The sequence below is a fragment of the Entelurus aequoreus genome, linkage group LG16, assembly GCF_033978785.1.
Source record: "Entelurus aequoreus isolate RoL-2023_Sb linkage group LG16, RoL_Eaeq_v1.1, whole genome shotgun sequence".
Lineage (NCBI taxonomy): Eukaryota > Metazoa > Chordata > Actinopteri > Syngnathiformes > Syngnathidae > Entelurus > Entelurus aequoreus.
The window spans coordinates 40,719,209-40,742,135 of NC_084746.1; the positions used below are offsets into that span (position 1 = coordinate 40,719,209).

A 22,927-nucleotide genomic window follows, 5' to 3' on the forward strand; every position below is an offset into this window, starting at 1 on the left:
GACGTCACACTAGCGATCTGCGGATCTTTACAACTTGATTTAAGTGATGTCCGCTGTAATATTGGAACATATTACAAATATTAGGTATCTAATGGCTATGCTGATGTTAAATAGCAGACAGCATCAAGAAATGATGTTGGATTGTGCTACCAACATGACGCTACTACCAAGAATGCATCAGGCGGACGCAGGTTCGAAACAAGGACAGACCGGCGGAAGAGGTTTTTTTAAGGAATTTTTGGACAAAAATCAGGGAAACAAAACTTTTGAATGTCTCAGAGTTCATTGAAAAGGCTCTGTGGATTGATGGAAGGAGTTTTAAATATGAAGGAAAAGAGCGTTGGTGATATCCAGAGGAAGGTTGCTATTGTTCTGGACTATGTTGCCCGTTGTGCGTAACATGAATCAGTTTGGAGTGCAAAAATGCAGCGTTTGTGTACGCTGTATTATTCACCTTTAATATACTGTACCTGTTCCAATATCTTTCATCTCATTCATATTCCGTTCGAAAGTCCGAATTAAGTCGGCATTTTACATTTCCCCAACTACCTTCTTAAATAAATCTCAGTTTCCTCTTTTTCTATCATCGATGCAGTTGAAAATGTTCTGTTCTTTAATTAACAGTCTCCTCTTCATCACAATTGTTGCTATGTTTTTATTGAATGGTATCTGTTTCCGGGTTGTATCCCGCACGTTAAGACTGGTGCACACATGATACCAAGTGTCCTCTACGGCCACAAACACCCCCTCGCAAGATCTGGTTCCCAATCGCCTAATCCAGGTGTGTTAGTCCCACTATTCAAAAACCGAACAGGGGTGTAGTAGTTTTAAATTAGGAAAATAATCAAGTGATTATTTGCCGTAGCACTAGATGGAGCCCGAGAACCGCTAGTGGTACACGTACCACAGTTTGAGAGTCACTGCTCTCACATTTAACAATGTAGGACAAAGGAAAATACACCTAAACTAAGAATAAACGTAAGAAATATCATTTGCCGTTCTAATCCTAATTTGCATTTTTTAACTCATGTTTAAGCCTCCCACCCCGTTATTCAATGTGTCGATTGTAATCAATTATCAGAATCAGAATCAGATCAGAATGGTTTTTATTGCCATTGTTTGAGAACGGGTTCGCAAACTAGGAATTTTTCTTCGTGCAATCGTGCAACATAAAACACATATAACACAGAATAGAGGCTTTGCAGCTGACATCATCAGCCACGTGACATTGGCTTGGCGGCCATCTTGCCGGTCACCAGTTCAGTGCCCGTCAACGACTCACACACGCTTTCTTGTTAGATTCACCCCTGATTTGTTTCACAAAATGTGAAATAATACAATATGGGATGATACAAATATGATTGTTGAAAATGCTGGGTGCATTTTTAGAAAGGCAGCAGAGCAGCAAGGCAGGGAATGGGATGATTTCTTCAGTTCACCCCCCCGCCTCTGTCTGTGTGATGCTAGGTACCGTTTTTATTTTTTCATGATGCCTCATCTGATTGGCTTGAAAACTTTATCAATGTAAATGTTGAGCTTCATATTGGAATTGAACAATTAATTATCATGAGTGAATGCATTAGGAAATTTCCAAAAAAATTATGATGGACCTTGTGAAACAATTTTTTTCTAATGAAGCATTTTTGAACAAGAGGCTTTTTGTTACTTCATTTGGCACAAGGTAAAATCTACATTGGTAAAGTTTTCAAGCCATTGGCACAAGGTTAACATTTTTATTGGTAAAGTTTTCAAGCCAATCAGATGAGGCATCATGAAAAAATAAGAAAAAAATAAAAAGGGTAGCAACTTAAACAGACAGGTATCTGAATGATTTCACTCTATTCAGTTTTTTAATATGTCAAGTTATGAAATGCCATTACAAAACAAATTGAACTGGGTATATCCCCATCAACAACGTGCTTAATTATTTATGGCAGTCATTATGAATAATGTGATTGTTTAATTGTTTCAGGTGCAAAAAGCGAAGAGCCACTATCCCCAGACTATGTGCCAAGTATATTTGAGCATACCCAGTCACCTCACAAACGAAAACTCAAATGTTCAATGAAGATCTTTGAGAGAAGACAAAATGTCAAGCAGCGTAAGAGAGACCGCGAGAGGGCATTGGCATTGGCAGCAGCACTCGTCAATATTTCCCAGTCTGTCCCTTGTGAAAATGATCAACTACCCGCTGGTGAAGATGTGGTGCACGCTGAGATTTGAAAAGAAGGCAGCTTAATCCACTAGATGTTGAGGGCACCAGAGGATTAGCTGCTGTCCGTATCCATGTAGAGAGAGTTATTGGACTCGCAAGACAAAAGTATACCATGATGGAAAATATCCTACCCATATCTTTATTGTCATCTGATGACAGTGGTTTCACAACATTAGATAAAATTGTACAAGTGTCATGCGCACTTACAAATTTATCCGACCCAATTGTACCATTTGAGTAATGATGTTGCATCCATATTTTTTCTGTAATAAATACCAGGAAAGAATCTTACAGAAACAACTTTTTCTGTTTTACTTCCAACTTCTTACAGTTAGGGCAAAACCATCGTTGTGGGACTCGTTTTATGCCAAGACATTTCATGTGGAATGCTTTGATGCTGCAGTTCTTGGATTTACAAACCAACATATCCTCAGTGGGAGGGTTACGGCAGTAGCAAACAAACTCTTCCGAAGCGGATGCAGTGGTAGCAACAGATTGTTCTACCGTGTACACTTTAGCTAATAGCTCTGGCATAATACAACGGAGATAGAAATTGTCCATCTTGGCCAGTTCGTTTGCCAGGAAGGAATCATCAGGAATGATGCGCTGAATAAAGAGTAGATTCTCCTTCCATACGACAAAGTCACAGTACTTCCTGCCAGTACAATACAGTTGTGATTGTACTTGGTAATAATACTGGTGGTCTCCACGTAGCACGCAATTGCCGTTCGATTTCTGCTCCAAACAGACCGCCTTGGACTCACCAGCAACCTCTTCCACTCCTTTATCTTTGATGCAGAAGGGACACTTAATTTCGAGGCACCCTTTGCCACAGCAGTCACACGAGAGTAGCCCATCCGGTGATGCGCCAAAATATGGACGGTCGGCAGACATGTGGAATCCGGTTTCGTCAACGTTTAGGCCAGTGTGCCGCTGGGTCATTATCATTCCGTACCGCTTCCTTAAGTCCGACTCGTGATCGCAACCCCATCTAAAAATAAAATGATGAATATAAACGTAAATATGAAAGGTAGTACTTTGGTTATAAGCAAACAGAGTAAAGCGATTTGACAAACCATTTCAATAGGCAGAAAGAAGAAAAAGAATAGTGCGACATTTAAGGGATGACAGTTGATAGACAGATAAGCGAGTGAAAGCACTCATAACCATGTATTACACAATTACCTCTTTTATGCAATCTGAAAGCTAACTACTAAGATTACTGACTGCCTTACTTAAGATTGTTAAGCACCCATAACCATATACAATTTACCTTCTTTATGAAGTCTGAAAGTTCATAAAGAAGAGTAGATTTAAATACAAACAATAAATACAAATTGAAAATACAAACAATAAATACAAATTGAAACTAAAATTTAATTTAATTATATTGCAATGCAAATTAAATTTTCAAATCCAATTTCTCACCTAGTTGCGGCTGTTGAAAATCTACACAGTTCAGGATAGCAGATTCTCTTGATCAATGACTTGGATGGCTTTGAGACATTGGTCCTGGTCGTTGCCTTAAAATTCGAGGCCGTAATTCGCCCAGCTCTTTGTTGAAACCAAGTTGTTGATGTTGCTTGGCCCCAGGACTCTTCTTCAACTGCAGATATCTGAAAAACATTTTAATAAAAATTGTTTTCACTATGATTAGATTATTTGTAGCAGGTTGGAGAACAATACATTATTTATGATATGTATATTAATTACTAGGTGCGAAAAAAATACAAACCTGCTTTCTGGTAATGGAATGTAACTTTTCCAGCTCTGACCGGCATTTCAGTGCAAGTTCATCTAGGCTGAGTTTCATATTGCCAGAATCGTACAGCTGTGAGAGAGGTACAGGAAGCTTTCGCTTCACTGCCCTTGGCTCAAAGTTGTCAGCATAGTCAGGGACAATGCTCAAAATTGCTAGTCTTCCACCGCATTCAGACAAAGCCTTGTAAAAGGCAGCTTTCTGCTCTTCAGTTGGTGGAGGAACATTCAGCAGTTTTCTCGCAGCACTTTCCTCAGGAGTTGAAACTTCTGACTTTCGTTTCTGGGCTGGACGGGCAAAATCGATATTGCATCCTTCAGCATATTCTATGTGCGATGCTGATGGTTTCAGCCACTGACAAGGTAGTGATGTGCATGGAGTGGCTGTCTTCATACGTATTAATGTCTCCAGGGCGAACAGGGATGCTGCTGAATGTGAACATGTTTCACCCAATCCAGCCATGCAGGTACAGTGGCAGCACAGGATCTGACCATCTTTCGCTATTGCTACCCAAGGTCTGAGGGGAGGATCATTCATCCGTTGAGAGTGTTTTACCTGAAACAGATAATATGACATACCTTATATTATTATCATTCCCTAATTTGGATATAATATACAAGGCTAGAACTCTTACTGTCCATTTATGCATATTTTACCTGGCATTTGGTACATTTTCTCATGAATCATTCATTAAATTAGCCTGAAAATTTAAACCTGGTTCATTTTGAGCAAGAACCCAAAAGGAATTATCAGTAGTTTTTTCACAATCACACTGTTACTGCCACGCGGATTTGTAAACAGACAGTAGGCTCTTCTGTGTGTGCCTTTTCCTTACCTTGGTCATGAGAAGAAATCGATTCTTGTTTGGAATCTGCCATATCAGCCCATCATGCACAAAACCTGCTGTAAAATACTTGTAGGCATCCAGACTCTTGTATGCCTTAAGGTCCTTTCCAGTGTACGGAGATGGTGAATCGACGAGGTAATTATAAATGTCTGGATATGAGAGATCAGGCAGGTCGGCTGTTGCAAAATGCTCAGGTGATTTTAGCATGCTTCTCGGTAAAAGGTACGGATCCGTTGTGCCAACAAGGTTCAACTTCTCTCGGTAACGTTTCTTGGACTCTTCATCCAAATGCACAACTTCATTGGATAGCAAATCAGCCATAATTCGGATGAAATCGGTGAAAATGTAGCGCAGAAATCAAACTGAATCTGTACGAACACGTAGGAACGAGCTGACCGGTTGACCGGCAAGATGGCGGCGTAACACAAAGTCACGTGATAAAACCACGTGACTGCAAAGCCTCTATAGGAATAAAATGAGCTGTAACTGAGCTATCAGATCTTGTTATTGTTCATGAGTCTGATGGCTGTGGGGAAAAAACTGTTCAGGAGGCGGGAGGTGTGGGTGTGGATCAGTGGCGTGCAGTCACTAGAGGCAGGGGAGGCACGGCCTCACCTGCCATCGTGGAAAGAAAAAAAAAGTAAAAAGAAAAAAAATTAATTAAATTGTTATATGTATCCAGTGATTATACTAAAGTTATTTTCCATTTAACTTCACCAGTTTTAGATTATTTTTATTTTTATTTTCACATTTGCCGTTCAAATACTGAGAAGAGACGGTGCGGTGATCAGCAGCCAGTTGAGGCACGTCACTGATTTGTGCCTCACCATGGATTGTGCGCAATGACTCGGCTAACTGCTGGCCTGCTGCGCAGTGAGACCGTATTGCTATATGAATTATATTATACATTTCCATAGTTTAGTTAGCTGAGGTATATAATGTACAGTGCATTTTGTCAACATCTGTATGTGTGTAACGTATTTCTTGTGCTGAGCGATCATAAAACTGGAGGCTCGTCTCATAACCCCGCCTCCTGGTGCCAAGCACCTCCGCCGCAGAATGCACCTCCCGACGGGATCGCCACACTAACCAAAGCCCACACCCAAACCCTCCACGTGCAAGACCGAATCCACCCAAAAAAAGTCACTTAACAAGAAGCCAAAAAGTGCAAAAACAACAATGCTCGCGCGGCGCGCCGGAGGAGCCGTGAACAGGGACACACATTAGGTACACCTGCAGACTGCTGCGCGGATTTCATATTTCATTCATTCACGACTCTTCCAACACGAACACCACTGCTCCCGCACTTATAAGTAAAGGTAAGACCATAATAACGTTTTTTTTAATTAAATGTGCTTTTTTGTGTGCTACAGTTTGTAAGTGTGAAGTTAAAGTACCAATGATTGTCACACACACACTACACTGTAAAAAAAAAAAAGTTGAGAAAACGCAAATTTTCAAGGCAACATGATGCAACAAGATTTTTGCGTTTTCTCAACTTTTGACTACTGCTGGCCAGACACTGTTTTGGTAGTTAAACATAGTGAAACCTTATTTCTGAGTCTGACTAACTTAAAAACTATAATTATTTTTTACAGTGTACCAAAACAGTGTCTGGTTAGCAGTAGTCAAAAGTTGAGAAAACGCAAAAATCTTGTTGCATCATGTTGCCTTGAAAATTTGCGTTTTCTCAAATGTCTTTTTTTTTACAGTGTAGGTGTGGTGAAATTTGTCCTCTACATTTGACCCATCCCCTTGTTCACCCCCTGGGAGGTGAGGGGAGCAGTGGGCAGCAGCGGCGCCGTGCCTGGGAATCATTTTTGGTGATTTAACCCCCAATTCCAACCCTTGATGCTGAGTGCCAAGCAGGGAAGAATGCTGGTATGAGCTTTTAAACATAACCCGTTAACTGCTGCCAATCAAATGGTGAATAAGATACTCTTTAGGGTTCATATGTTTGTAAATCTGACTGTGATGAAGTCAGTGCCTCACCTGACATGAACCTCACTGCACGCCACTGGTGTGGATGGACCGTAGTCTCCTGCCTGAGGGGAAAAGGGAGTATAGTTGGTGTTCAGGGTAAGAAGAGTCAGCTGTGATCCGACCCACACGCCTTCTGGTCCTGGAGGAGAACAGGTCCTGGAAGGGTGGGAGCCTGCAGCCAATAACCTTCTCAGCAGCACGTACGATGCGCTGCAGTCGATGCTTGTCCCGGACTGTGGCGCCAGAGAACCACACGGTGATGGAGGAGGTGAGGATGGACTCGATGATCATCGTGTAGAACTGCACCAGCATCTCGGCACCTTAAGTTTCCTCAGCTGCCACAGGAAGTACATCCTCTGCTGGGCCTTCTTGATGAGGGAGCTGATGGTCGGCTCCCACTTGAGGTCCTGGGTGATGGTGGTGCCCAGGAAACGGATGGAGTCCATTATTATGCAAATGAGTCAATGATGTCAACTATCAACTTTTATGACAGCCAATAGCAACTGTCCTTTGTAACTGTGGGAGATGAAGAGAGATCAGTATAACTTGAGGGCAGAGATGTAGAAGAGATGCAATGGAGAAGACAGATGAGACAGAAGAGCCAGCACAGAAAACATGGCAGGTGATTTTTTATTCCTAATTAAATAAGACCACCAATAATAATCATAGACTTTATTTGTACAGCACTTGACATTTGATTAACACATCTCAAAGTACTCACAGTGGAGCTGAGGACATCAGACTCAAGTAGCAATCCACAACAAAACAGACCAAATCAGTGTTTAAAAAGGCCGAATGCATCCTGACACTAAAGTCTCACTTTAGTGAAACTTGTATGCCCTGTTCTTGTCACATGTCACCTCACCATCCATTGTTAGTGATCTACTGTTCTTGTCACATGTCACCTCACCATCCATTGTTAGTGATCTACTGTTCTTGTCACATGTCACCTCACCATCCATTGTTAGTGATCTACTGTTCTTGTCACATGTCACCTCACCATCCATTGTTAGTGATCTACTGTTCTTGTCACATGTCACCTCACCATCCATTGTTAGTGACCTACTGCTTTTGTCACATGTCACCTCACCATCCATTGTTAGTGATTTACTGTTCTTGTCACACGTCACCTCACCGTCCATTGTTAGTGATCTATTGTTCTTGTCACATTTCACCTCACCGTCCATTGTTAGTGATCTGCGGTTCTTGTCACATGTCACCTCACCATCCATTGTTAGTGATCTATTGTTCTTGTCACGTTTCACCTCACCATCCATTGTTAGTGATCTGCGGTTCTTGTCACATGTCACCTCACCATCCATTGTTAGTGATCTACTGTGCTTGTCACATGTCACCTCACCACCCATTGTTAGTGATCTATTGTTCTTGTCACATGTGACCTCACCATCCATTGTTAGTGATCTACTGTTCTTGTCACATGTCAACTCACCATCCATTAATGATCTACTGTTCTTGTCACATGTCACCTCACCATCCATTGTTAGTGATCTACTGTTCTTGTCACATGTCACCTCACCATCTATTGTTAGTGATCTACTGTTCTTGTCACATGTCAACTCACCATCCATTAATGATCTACTGTTCTTGTCACATGTCACCTCACCATACATTGTTAGTGATCTACTGTTCTTGTCACATATCACCTCACCATCCATTGTTAACGATCTACTGTTCTTGTCACATGTCACCTCACCATCCATCGTTAATGGTGTACCTGGTCAAGACGTACCATGACCTACTACTACGACCACTTCTTCATCAAATGAATGAATGTGCTGTGGCTTTCCAAGGGAGAGCAGAGACACTTTTAGAATGTTTGCTATGTCACCTTCCAGTCTGCTCTCTTGCTGCTAATTCCTCCATTCTTCCCGCATGCTGCGCTCAGTGCAAAAGTACAAACACACACCAAACCTGACACGCATGCTGGTTCATGTTTTGTTCAACAACACACACTCTTCTTCACTAATCAGCCCTATTGAATTCCTGCAACAATGGCCGCTCATCCTCAGGCCACCCAAGCGGAGCACACACACACACACACACACACACACACACACACACACACACACACACACACACACACACACACACACACACACACACACACACACACACACACACACACACACCATCAACAGATCACAAGTTCACTCTTTTGTCCCTCATTGGCTTTTCTTTCCCTCCAGTGCTCACACCTTCAGATCAGGAGAGGTATCCGCACCGCCATCTTGGCCCACACAGTGTGTGTTTTTTGTACACCATCTTTGAATAGGTGCGCTATGGTCTAGCATGTGCTAACAGACTCCCCAATCTCCTCCCCTTGGGCACCATCCCCCCCACCCCTAGCGTTTACCTTTTTTGTAAGGGGTGCCAGAAGTTGGCAGACCGTTCAGCGATCCTGTTCTGTCTCCCTGTAACGTTTGTCTTATCTTGAATGGGATTGTGCTGAAAATCTTAATTTCCCCTCGTGGATTATTCAAGTATTTCTGATTCTGAAACAAAAAACGCGACAATAGTTTGTGTGAGGGGAAGACAGACAAACTTACTTCCTGTTGTCGCTGCTCTGTTTTAAGGCAGGTAGGGCAGTGCCCCACCAGGTGGTGCTGTGTATTATTTTAGTTCTCTCAGGGTCTATAAAGTCCATTCATGGATCAGATCAGAAATACTTTAATAATCCCCGAGGGGAAATTAAGATTGTCAGCACAATCCCATTCAAGAGCAGACAAACATTACAGGGAGACAGAACAGGATCGCTGACGGATCTGCCAACTTCCGGGGCCCCTTACAAAAAAGGTGAGAAACAGGTAAACGCTGGGGAGGGGACCCCTGGAGAGGAGGTCCAGACTGAGGCCATGGGGGAAAAAAACCTCATAGCCATAGCACACAGAAACATGTGTGTAAGAGGGAAACATCAAACAACTCAAAGGACATTAAAGATATTAAAACAGCAGAGCTGATGCAACCAGCCATTTCTACATACAGCAACAAAAGTAAAACAACACAAAAAAAACCCAACATATACACTGTGGTGGCCTCTGCGGTGTTCCACGCCATCGTCTGCTGGGGTGGAGTCAGCCTGGCCAGAGACAGGAGCAGACCCAACAAAGCAACCAAGAGAGCCGCCCACCAACCCTCGGCCAGTGTCCAGTCCGCATGGACGAGCGAGGATGCGTCTAAGGAGACCAAGGTGCTGACCGAGATGCTGGTGCAGTTTTACTCAGCCTTCATCGAGTCCATCCTCACCTCCTCCATCACCGTGTGGTTCCCCGGCACCGCAGTCGACTGCAGCGCATCGTACGTGCTGCTGAGAAGGTTATTGGCTGCAAGCTCCCATCCCTCCAGGACCTGTTCTCCTCCAGGACGAGGAGGCGTGTGGGTCGGATCACAACTGACTCTTCTCACCCTGGACACAAACTATTCTCCCCTCTCCCCTCAGGCAGGAGACTACGGTCCATCCAGACCCACACCTACTGCCACCTGAACAGTTTTTTCCCCTCGGCCATCAGGCACATGAACAATAACAAGATCTGATAGCTCAGTTACAGCAAGTTTTATTCCTATTCTGTGTTCTATGTGTTTTATGTTGCACGATTGCACCAAGAAAAATTCCTAGTTTGTGAACCCGTTCTCAAACAATGGCAATAACAACTATTCTGATTCTGATTCTGATCATTCAGCCAAGACACTGTAAAGCTTGTCCTTCCCGGCGCTCAGCGCCAGCTCCACAGCCCTGGCTCTTAATCCGCATCTCCTCCAGTCTCTCCAAATGGATCAATCTGTGTTATTGTTCAAGTAGTTTCAGTGGCAAGTAGGACCTAAGTCAAGTGAAACATTACATAACTCTATAAGTTTGTGTTTAAGATTAGCATTTATCACAACCTGTTCGGACCCTAATATGATGAATACATTGTTTCCCGCCAACAGTGTGTGAATGTGTGTGTGAATGGGTGAATGTGGAAATACTGTCAAAGCGCTTTGGGCTCCTTAAAAAGGGGTAGAAAAGCGCTATACAAGTACAACCATTTACCATTTACCATTTCCTAAGGTTGTCAATGGTGATTTTTTTTTGGTTAACTTTCGATTGGGAAACTTTAAAGTCGGACCTTCAGATACAGCAAAGTCACGTTATGGAGTGGGACACGAACGTTAGCAACACTAGCATAGCTATGTTAGCTACAACGCTGACATCCGAAAAAAAACATATACTAGGTTAGCTTAAAGGACCCCTGTAATGCTGACATTTACAAACCCCGTTTCCATATGAGTTGGGAAATTGTGTTAGATGTAAATATAAACGGAATACAATGATTTGCAAATCCTTTTCAACCCATATTCAGTTGAATGCACTACAAAGACAAGATATTTGATGTTCAAACTCATAAACTTTATTTTTTTTTTGTAAATAATAATTAACTTAAAATTTCATGGCAGCAACACGTGCCAAAGTAGTTGGGAAAGGGCATGTTAACCACTGTGTTACATGGCCTTTCCTTTTAAACTACACTCAGTAAACGTTTGGGAACTGAGGAGACACATTTTTTAAGCTTCTCAGGTGCAATTCTTTCCCATTCTTGCTTGATGTACAGCTTAAGTTGTTCAACAGTTCGGGGGTCTCCGTTGTGGTATTTTAGGCTTCATAATGCGCCACACATTTTCAATGGGAGACAGGTCTGGACTACAGGCAGGCCAGTCTAGTACCCGCACTCTTTTACTATGAAGCCACTTTGATGTAACACGTGGCTTGGCGTTGTCTTGCTGAAATAAGCAGGGGCGTCCATGGCAACGTTGCTTGGATGGCAACATATGTTGCTCCAAAACCTGTATGTACCTTTCAGCATTAATGGCGCCTTCACAGATGTGTAAGTTACCCATGTCTTGGACACTAATACACCCCCATACCATCACAGATGCTGGCTTTTCAACTTTGTGCCTATAACAATCCCGATGGTTCTTTTCCTCTTTGGTCCGGAGGACACGACGTCCACAGTTTCCAAAAACAATTTGAAATGTGGACTCGTCAGACCACAGAACACTTTTCCACTTTGTATCAGTCCATCTTAGATGAGCTCAGGCCCAGCGAAGCCGACGGCGTTTCTGGGTGTTGTTGATAAACGGTTTTCGCCTTGCACAGGAGAGTTTTAACTTGCACTTACAGATGCAGCGGCCAACTGTAGTTACTGACAGTGGGTTTCTGAAGTGTTCCTGAGCCCATGTGGTGATATCCTTTACACACTGATGTCGCTTGTTGATGCAGTACAGCCTGAGGGATCGAAGGTCACGGGCTTAGCTGCTTACATGCAGTGATTTCTCCAGATTCTCTGAACCCTTTGATGATATTACGGACCGTAGATGGCGAAATCCCTAAATTCCTTGCAATAGCTGGTTGAGAAAGGTTTTTCTTAAACTGTTCAACAATTTGCTCACGCATTTGTTGACAAAGTGGTGACCCTCGCCTCCTTGTTTGTGAATGACTGAGCATTTCATGGAATCTACTTTTATACCCAATCATGGCACCCACCTGTTCCCAATTTGCCTGTTCACCTGTGGGATGTTCCAAAAAATGTTTGATGAGCATTCCTCAACTTTGTCAGTATTTATTGCCACCTTTCCCAACTTCTTTGTCACGTGTTGCTGGCATCAAATTATAAAGTTAATGATTATTTGCACAAAAAAAAATGTTTATCAGTTTGAACATCAAATATGTTGTCTTTGTAGCATATTCAACTGAATATGGGTTGAAAATGATTTGCAAATCATTGTATTCCGTTTTATATTTACATCTAACACAATTTCCCAACTCATATGGAAACAGGGTTTGTACTTCAACTCTTATTTCACAGTTATGGCCTCGAAAATTATGTCTACAGGTCAAATTCCATCCAAATAGGCACAGTAGTGATTTTAGGATTGTTTTCTAACAAGTTTCAGCACATTTTGGAACGCTGACTTCTATCTCCAAGACGTGGGCGGGCCTGCATCAGCCTGCTGACGTCACCTACAGAAGACTGCATGGAGCCAACTTCATATTGTCTAGTTTGTGTTTTGGTTGCATCTTCATCCCCAATCCCGTTATTTTCAAACAGAATGATGAAATATGTCTGCCAGATGCATTGTTGCAGTTTGCAGCGAAACAACTTCATACTTTTCCAAATGATGGGAATGTGAGGAAGGTATGGTCCTCTCCAGTCAAATCGACTGGTGCAAATGGAGGAGTGTGACTTTGAAGAAGAAAGGCTTTGATCAGTGTTAGGCAGTGTTGGGTTGGTTACTGAAAACAGTAACTAGTTACAGTTACTAGTTACTTCATTTCAAAAGTAACTCAGTTACTTAAACCAAAAAGTAATGTGTTACTGTGAAAAGTAACTATTTAGTTACTTCTTTTTTTTTTAAAGCTCCCATTAATACCCTTTTAGCCTTCATTTCAGTACTGTTATTGCACTGGAGAATAATAAAACCTTTTGATCCACTTGACATGCATTTGCATCACTGAACTCTGCCAAGCAATGTGGTCTACATACAACACACAAAGACAAATATATGTTTCAAAGGGCCAATTTGTTTCAGGCCAGAACAAATTGACAAAACTATTTTAAATAGCTGCAACATAACATACATAAGTAACAAACAGCATAATAACAACATAGCTGTAAAGCAAGGAAGGCGCACACACTACATACACAAAGCCTAACCAGGCGATTTTTTCTCAAGGAATTCTGAAACAAAATCATGTCTGAAGCCCAAAACACTCTACACATTTCCCCAGTTTTAGTTTAGAGAAATAGAAAGATTGGCCTGGCCCACTAGCATCCCTCTTTATGTTTGTGAACTTTATAGTCTATACATTTAGAGTGATGTGATAATCAAACACTCTAGAAGTCTAGAATGAAAGAGTATATAAGAGAATTGACAGCGCGTGTGTACCTTCAGTGCTGAATGATGAGCAGAGGCAGAGTTAATCCTTAAGTGGTGGTGGTGGTGGAGGGAAAGTGGCATCGGAGTCTGTATCTCTCTTTACTAGCATCGTCGAAGCATGTTGCTTTTGTAGGTGTTTCAGCAGATTTGAATAGCTGTTTTGGGCAGTAGGTGGGATCTTTGATCCAAGGCACAACTTACATTTAACTAAAATGGTCTTTTCTTTGTGCTCGACAAAAGAAAAGTAGTGAGAATATCTACATATTCGACAAACTTGACGCAGCTCCGCCATGATCAGACAAAAGAGCACACCCAGTGATCAAAACAAGAAATATAGAAGGTTAGCGGCTTGTATTCTATTTTGTGTCCTCTTCTACTGATGTTTTCCTCAAGATGCTTGAGGAAATGTGTAAAGAACAGGAAGAAACACAGGGATATTCAACTAAGGTCAAGGTCAAGGTTTTTTTAATGGTACTCCAGGTAAAATAGTTGTGCAGACATTTGTAATTCAGCGTCAAGACCGAATGAAGCAAGCAAACACAAATCATAGAAAAATCCACAAACAATCAGCAGTATACAGCCCACTGTGGAACAATCAAATATAATAAACCAATAAAATCATTGTGATTAAAGCGTTATGGCATAACAAATCAATCAAATCAGAATGTGGGCGCCTTATTTAGGCGTGTGATGGCAGCAGGTACAAACTTATTCTTGTATGGTTTAGACTTAGACTAACTTTATTGAGTCCTACAAGAGGAACAATGAACCAGAGCCAAGGAGCTGGAATTCATTGCTTAAAGGATGATGGTGCAGTGGTGAATAATTCACTGCTTAAAGGATGATGGTACAGTGGTGGATAAATCACTGCTTAAAAGGATGATGGTGCAGTGGTGACTAATTCACTGCTTAAAGGATGATGGTGCAGTGGTGGATAATTCACTGCTTAAAGGATGATGGTGCAGTGGTGACTAATTCACTGCTTAAAGGATGATGGTACAGTGGTGGATAATTCACTGCTTAAAGGATGATGGTGCAGTGGTGACTAATTCACTGCTTAAAGGATGATGGTGCAGTGGTGAATAATTCACTGCTTAAAGGATGATGGTGCAGTGGTGAATAATTCACTGCTTAAAGGATGATGGTGCAGTGGTGAATAATAGAGCTGGCTGTGTCGTAGATGTCAGATAGGTTGAGTTGCTCACCTGTAATCTCACTATCCCACTTTACTATTTGATTAAGTGCAGACTTGTTTCCCAAAGACAAACTACCAAACATGACACCAGGGAGAAGGACAGAATGGAGTCAATACATGCCCGATGAAAGAGTGACAACATGATTCTATCTATGTGGAGACGTGACACTTTCCTCAGGCAGTGAAGACGTTTTGTTACTCACCACTTCACAGTTCATCTGGAAGGTCAGCTTTGAGTATCTGACCGTGCCAAGTTACTTGTAGCTGTCCACAGTCTACAGGCTGACCTGTGGTAGGTGTGGGTTCAAAAATCAATAATCATGTCTTTGGTTTTAGATGTCGAGCAGTAAAAAGGATTCCTCACACCAGCTGACAAATTCACTACCAACGGGACCACGGCTGGAGTAATTTCCACTGAGAAGACTGACAATGACTGTGAGATCTGCAAACGTCACTTATGTAATGTTAGCATGCTGACTCTGGCACGGGTTTGTGTACAGGATGAAAAGAATCATGAAGAGTGTGACAACTACACCATGAAGAGTGTGATAACTACATCATGAAGAGTGTGTTAACTACATCATGAAGAGTGTGATAACTACATCATGAAGAGTGTGTTAACTACATCATGAAGAGTGTGATAACTACACCATGAAGCGTGTGATAACTACATCATGAAGAGTGTGACAACTACATCATGAAGAGTGTCACAACTACATCATGAAGAGTGTGATAACTACATCATGAAGCGTGTGATAACTACATCATGAAGAGTGTGACAACTACATCATGAAGAGTGTCACAACTACATCATGAAGAGTGTGATAACTACATCGTGAAGAGTGTGATAACTAATTGTGAAGAGTGTGACAACTACATCATGAAGAGTGTGATAACTACATCATGAAGAGTGTAATAACTACATCATGAAGAGTGTGATAACTACATCATGAAGAGTGTGATAACTACATCATAAAGAGTGTAATAACTACATTGTGAAGAGTGTGATAACTACATCTTGAAGAGTGTGACAACAACATCATAAAGAGTGTGACAAGTACAACATGAAGAGTGTGACAACTACATCATGAAGAGTGTGATAACTACATCATGAAGAGTGTGATAACTACATCATAAAGAGTGTAATAACTACATTGTGAAGAGTGTGATAACTACATCTTGAAGAGTGTGACAACTACATCATGAAGAGTGTCACAACTACATCATGAAGAGTGTGATAACTACATCATGAAGAGTGTGATAACTACATCATGAAGAGTGTGATAACTACATCATGAAGCGTGTGATAACTACATCATGAAGAGTGTGACAACTACATCATGAAGAGTGTCACAACTACATCATGAAGAGTGTGATAACTACATCATGAAGCGTGTGATAACTACATCATGAAGAGTGTGACAACTACATCATGAAGAGTGTCACAACTACATCATGAAGAGTGTGATAACTACATCATGAAGCGTGTGATAACTACATCATGAAGAGTGTGACAACTACATCATGAAGAGTGTCACAACTACATCATGAAGAGTGTGATAACTACATCGTGAAGAGTGTGATAACTACATCATGAAGAGTGTGACAACTACATCATGAAGAGTGTGATAACTACATCATGAAGAGTGTGATAACTACATCATGAAGAGTGTGACAACTACATCATGAAGAGTGTGATAACTACATCATAAAGAGTGTAATAACTACATTGTGAAGAGTGTGATAACTACATCTTGAAGAGTGTGACAACAACATCATAAAGAGTGTGACAACTACAACATGAAGAGTGTGATAACTACATCATGAAGAGTGTGATAACTACATCATGAAGAGTGTGATAACTACATCATGAAGAGTGTGATAACTACATCATAAAGAGTGTAATAACTACATCGTGAAGAGTGTGATAACTACATCTTGAAGAGTGTGACAACAACATCATGAAGAGGGTGACAACTACATCATGAAGAGTGTCACAACTACATCATGAAGAGTGTGATAACTACATCATGAAGAGTGTGATAACCACATGATGAAGAGTGTGACAACTACATCATGAAGAGTGTGATAACTACATCATGAAAAGTGGGACAACTACATCATCAAGAGTGAGATAACTACATCATTAAAAAAGTGTGATAACTACATCGTGAAGAGTGTGATAACTACATCGTGAAGAGTGTTGATAACTACATCATGAAAAGTGTGACAACTACATCATGAAGAGTGTGACAACTACATCATGAAAAGTGTGACAACTACATCATAAAGAGTGTGACAACTACATCAGGGTTTCCCGCAGCGCCTTAACAACAAAGAGCCACCACCTAAACTAAAGTCTTTAAAAAAATTGTTTTGTTTTTTTTGTCCTGTCTAGCTTCTCAGGCAAATCATATAGTTGATGTTGATGCCCATATCAGCTGTTCAGATTTACTTTACAAAAGAGAAGTGTAGGATACTTTTCTTGTTGCCTTATTTGTATTTGACTTTATTAAATGTATTTATATTATCATTTGGTGCTAAACTAAAGTCTTAACAAGCTGCTACGCTTCGTACTGCCTCTGCCTCTGTCAGTACGTCTTTGCAGCACCCAGCATTGTCCCACCCACACAACCATCTGATTGGTTACACGCAGAGCGGTAACAGCCAATCAGCAGTGCGTATTCAGAGCGCAAGTAACAGCCAATCAGCAGTGCGTATTCAGAGCGCATGTAACAGCCAATTAGCAGTGCGTATTCAGAGCGGTAACAGCCAATCAGCAGTGAGTATTCAGAGCGCATGGAGTCAGTGCTCACGGCAGAGGCAGGCAGAGAGGAGAGACGGTGCGGGTTAGCAGAAAGGTGTTTAGCAGGTGAGCATAATGCAGCGGACTCTCCCCAAATTATAATAAACACCTCCCAGTCAACTACTAGTAACATCACTATGAGCCCGTTGACGTTCTAGAAATATAAGCGGCAGCTCAGCTTGCTCGCAGTCCTTGAGGTGAAGGCTAATTAGCTTTTAGCGTAATGATAGCTCATTTTGTGGTGCGTGCATGCGTGCGTATTTACGGACAGCAAAGCCCTGTCTGTCTGAGAGAAAGACAAGCATTATTGACCTACAGACAACAACTAAGTTATTTCACTTTACCTTTTTCTGTGTTGAAGCGGCAAAAAAGGACGTTATGTTAAATGAAGAGTTTCCTGAAGCTGTCTCTGATAGTTGATGTAATAATGTAACTGCATCATAAAGCCTACATGAACTCTATGGTGTTCAGGGATGAATAGTCTCTCCTATTGCTATTGTACTATTTTTTCAGCTATAGTTACATTAATCATTAGTAATGTAGCAGCCTAGTTTTGAATGGCAGGGTCCCTGCTATCACATGTTGATAAAAATATAACATTTACATAATAAAAATCAACTACAGACTTCCCAAATGCTGTAATAAATTAAGCATGATGAGTTGAGCATATGTCAGCATGTGGCCCCACTTTTAACTCTTTTTTTCAAATGCTTATTGCAAACGCTTACTTACAGTAAGTCATTAATTTGACATTTGACTTAGTAAATATTGACTTACTAAGACAAAATAATGACATACCTAGTATCTCAGGTAAATGTTTTGTGTTTTGTTTTTACTTTACGGAAAAAATATCGAGATATATATCGTATATTGCCATTCAGCATACGGAGCGGAAAACACAACCAAAAATTGTAGGCTTCTTAACGCGACGAAGCCGGCCTACTTCACCACAGTCTGTAGTCTATTGCCCCCCCAGGCAGCGATGAGATGGAGACGTGATGGTGGCGACAGGCCAAATTACACTGTTCCTTACACCCACCCAGCTCCTTTACAGACCGTCTGCCTGAGACAGCACCTTAAAGGCCTACTGAAATGAATTGTTTTTATTTAAACGGGGATAGCAGATCCGTTCTATGTGTCATACTCGATCATTTCGCGATATTGCCATATTTTTGCTGAAAGGATTTAGTAGAGAACAATCGACAATAAAGTTTGCAACTTTTGGTCGCTGACAAAAAAAGCCTTGCCTGTACCGGAAGTAGCGTGACGTCGCGGTTTGAAAGGCTCCTCACATTTCCCCATTGTTTTCAATGCAGCAAGAGCGATTCAGACCGAGAAAGCGACGATTACCCCATTAATTTGAGCCAGGATGAAAGATTCGTGGATGAGGAACGTGAGAGTGAAGGACTAGAGTGCAGTGCAGGACACATCTTTTTTCGCTCTGACCGTAACTTAGGTACAAGCTGGCTCATTGGATTCCACACTCTCTCCTTTTTCTATTGTGGATCACGGATTTGTATTTTAAACCACCTCGAATATTATATCCTCTTGAAAATGAGGACGCGAAATGGACATTCACAGTGACTTTTATCGCCACGACAATACATCGGCGAAGCTCTTTAGCTACGGAGCTAACGTGATAGCATCGGGCTTAAATGCAGATAGAAACAAAAGAAATAAACCCCTGGCTGGAAGGATAGACAGAAAATCAACAATACTATTAAACCATGGACATGTAACTACACGGTTAATGCTTTCCAGGCTGGCGAAGCTTAACAATGCTGTTGCTAACGACGCCATTGAAGCTAACTTAACAACAGGACCTCACAGAGCTATGATAAAAACATTAGCTATCCACCTACGCCAGCCCTCATCTGCTCATCAACACCCGTGCTCACCTGCATTCCAGCGATCGACGGCGCGACGAAGGACTTCACCCAATCATAGATGCGGTCCGCGGCCTGAGACGGAGGAAGTCAAGGTGAGGTCGGCGGCTAGCGCGTCTGCTATCCATCTCAAAGTCCTCCTGGTTGTGTTGCTGTAGTCCGCCGCTAATACACCGATCCCACCTACAACTTTCTTCTTTGCAGTCTTCATTGTTCATTAAACAAATTGCAAAAGATTCACCAACACAGATGTCCAGAATACTGTGGAATTTTGAGATGAAAACAGAGCTTTTTGTATTGGATTCAATGGGGTCCGAATACTTCCATTTCAACGATTGACGTCACACGCATACGTCATCATACATAGACGTTTTCAACCGGAAGTTTCGCAGGGAAATTTTAAATTGCACTTTATAAGTTAACCCGGCCGTATTGGCATGTGTTGCAATGTTAAGATTTCATCATTGATATATAAACTATCAGACTGCGTGGTCGGTAGTAGTGGGTTTCAGTAGGCCTTTAACTGACAAATATTCTGGGGTAAACACTGTTCATCATTAAGAATGTGATAACTACATCGGGAGGAAGAGTGTGATAACTACATCACGAAGAGTGTGATAACTACATCGTGAAAAGTGTGATAACCACATTGTGAAGTTTGTGATAACTACACCATGAAGAGTGTGATAACTACATCATGAAGAGTGTCACAACTACATCATGAAGAGTGTGATAACTATATCATGAAGAGTCCAATAACTACATCATGTAGAGTGTGACAACTACATCATGAAGAGTGTGATAACTACATCACGAAGAGTGTGACAACTACATCATGAAGAGTGTGATAACTACATCATGAAGAGTGTCACAACTACATCATGAAGAGTGTCACAACTACATCATGAAGAGTGTCACAACTACATCATGAAGAGTGTGATAACTACATCATGAAGAGTGTGATAACTACATCAGGAAGAGTGTGATAACTACATCATGAAGAGTGTGACAACTACATCATGAAGAGTGTGATAACTACATCATGAAAAGTGTGACAACTACATCATGAAGAGTGTGACAACTACATCATGAAGAGTGTGATAACTACATCATGAAGAGTGTGATAACTACATCATGAAGAGGGCCGCGGTTTCAAGAGCCCAAGGGCTCAGGGGCCGGACATCAAGATGTGGATATTTCATCAAAAAGTACCTCCGCAGGTTATATTTCTTTGAGACTACGTTTCCTTAATTACAAAGTAAACACATTGACTTTCACACTGCACTGTCAATAAATTCATTATTCTGCCCTCGCTACTCGTTTCCAGCGTGTGCAGATAGTTAACAGCATGAAGAAACAAAAGCTCTAAAAGTTTTGTTGGATTGATGTTCCTTCTTTTGAATTATTTTCCTTCCTCAGTTTTATTTCTTTGCACTTCTTCCTTCATTTAGGTTTGTAACACTGAGAATATAAACATAAAAGTATGTGCCATCCAAAGTACCATCCATTGTGTATTTTACATAAATAAAACAGAATGTTCAATGTTCATATATTCACACAACAAACGACAAATGTTAACAAATACAGAAATTAAACAACATTTACACTCCACACCCTCCTATTATCACTACTAGCGTTGTCGCCCTCTACTGGTAAAATGTATCACTACATGTATTAAACGAGGTTTGAACGTTACTCTCAAGACAAAAATCAACACGAATACAACACGACGAATACAAAAGACATCACAAAGTCAGCAATTTCAATACAAAAACTAAATATATTTATGCACAAATGATGTCTACTTACAAATGTTTGACGAAGTTTGGTGATGAAGTTTACACTTATGGATTTCTACACTTGTTGCTGCTTGTCTGGATCAATGTGTCCGTCACTTAAAAGGTCCGCCAGGAAACAAAGACTCGAGGATAGAACATTCCTACTTTGTTGTCCAGTCCTTGTTAAAAGTCACATTTTTGCTATTTATTTAGATTTTTACCTCAGGGTTGACTGAGTAGTCTTCTTCTACTCACCCATTGCTGTTTCACTGTGACACATATGTTTCAATATTGCCCCCTGTGGGGTGGTGGGAGTACTGCCCACATCATCAACCCAAGTTTGAATGGTTTCATCAAGACTATTTGGCTGATGTTCTGTGGACCAAATGAAAAGCTTTGGCAGGCCGGATGTTGAATAGACATCTGGAAATGGAGATTATTTTATTTATTTATTTTTATTTTTGTTAATAATGTTAACCATATCCATTTTGAAATCAATCAATGTTTATTTATATAGCCCTAAATCACAAGTGTCTCAAAGGGCTGTACAAGCCACAACGACATCCTCGGTACAGAGCCCACATACGGGCAAGGAAAACTCACCCCAGTGGGACGTCAATGTGAATGACTATGAGAAACCTTGGAGAGGACCGCATATGTGGGTAACACCCCCCCGCTCTAGGGGAATAATCATGACATTTAGCGTTCAAAGTAATACTTGTTCATGGCTAGGCGGGGAAATGGGCTCCACCTGTGTAGATGACGTCACACCAAGAGAGGGCGGCAGTTCGAGTCTGCCGAGGGAAAGGAGGCGTTCCAAGTCAGTCAGTCATGTCCCCATTACCCCCGCCCTGAGATCGGTAGGTTGTGAGTTCAAACCCCGACCGAGTCATACCAAAGACTATAAAAATGGGACCCATTACCTCCCTGCTTGGCACTCAGCATCATGGGTTGGAATTGGGGGTGAAATCACCTAAAATGATTCCCGGGCGCGGCACCGCTGCTGCCCACTGCTCCCCTCACCTCCCAGGGGGTGAACAAAGGTATTGGTCAAATGCAGAGGACAAATTGCACCACACCTAGTGTGTGTGTGACAATCATTGGTACTTTAACTTTAACTTCACAAACTACATGATATCAGGAAATGACTGCCAGACTCGTGTTCATCTCACCGCTTGGATCCTTTCAGAACAACTAAACATTGAAAACTTACAGCCAGTGTGGCTTTAATGGGCCACGCACAAACAAGATCTGGGGAGAGGGAAGTCTGCTTAGGCTGCTGCCCCCGCTACCCCACTTTTTTTCAGAGAAGCGGAAGAAGATGGATAATTTTTGAATTTTTTAAAATTTATTTTGATTTGTATTTATTTTTCTATTTCCCCATCATCCTTTTAGCGCCCCCCCTGCAAAATGACCCATGTGACCCATACCTAAAACTGGTACTGCTTACTGACTGGTAGGTGAGTCAGTTGACATGGCTCCAGGCTGTATTTTAAGATGTGTAGCAAAGCCTCTTTTTATTTTT

General features: G+C 41.5%; 1 protein-coding gene across 4 annotated transcripts; it reads right to left on the reverse strand.

The window, feature by feature from the left end:
• Nucleotides 1–2,350: 2,350 nt before the first annotated feature.
• Nucleotides 2,351–21,644, reverse strand: LOC133631368 (uncharacterized). 4 transcript variants are annotated; one of them, XM_062023566.1, is made up of 6 exons: nt 21,434–21,644; nt 6,991–7,211; nt 6,814–6,866; nt 3,951–4,529; nt 3,644–3,831; nt 2,351–3,206 (listed from the first exon to the last, which is right to left on the reverse strand). In XM_062023566.1, exons 4-6 carry the CDS (start codon nt 4,509–4,511, stop codon nt 2,504–2,506), a joined length of 1,452 nt encoding a protein of 483 aa, XP_061879550.1. In that variant the 5' UTR covers nt 4,512–4,529; nt 6,814–6,866; nt 6,991–7,211; nt 21,434–21,644; the 3' UTR covers nt 2,351–2,503. The 4 variants fall into 4 exon arrangements, with proteins under 4 accessions (XP_061879550.1, XP_061879549.1, XP_061879548.1 ...); XM_062023565.1 differs by having other exon boundaries at nt 7,009–7,320; XM_062023564.1 differs by having other exon boundaries at nt 6,991–7,320.
• Between the last annotated feature and the right edge of the window lie 1,283 nt (nt 21,645–22,927).

What these genes read in the sequence shown, in the direction of transcription:
- LOC133631368 (XM_062023563.1), bottom strand. Translation starts at nt 5,142, where the DNA reads ATGGCTGATTTGCTATCCAATGAAGTTGTGCATTTGGATGAAGAGTCC. An exon ending in ATTCCATTACCAGAAAGCAG is followed by an intron (nt 3,832 to 3,950) that starts GTTTGTATTTTT and finishes AATGTTTTTCAG; the next exon opens with ATATCTGCAGTTGAAGAAGA. An exon ending in TTTTCAACAGCCGCAACTAG is followed by an intron (nt 3,207 to 3,643) that starts GTGAGAAATTGG and finishes TTTTATTTTTAG; the next exon opens with ATGGGGTTGCGATCACGAGT.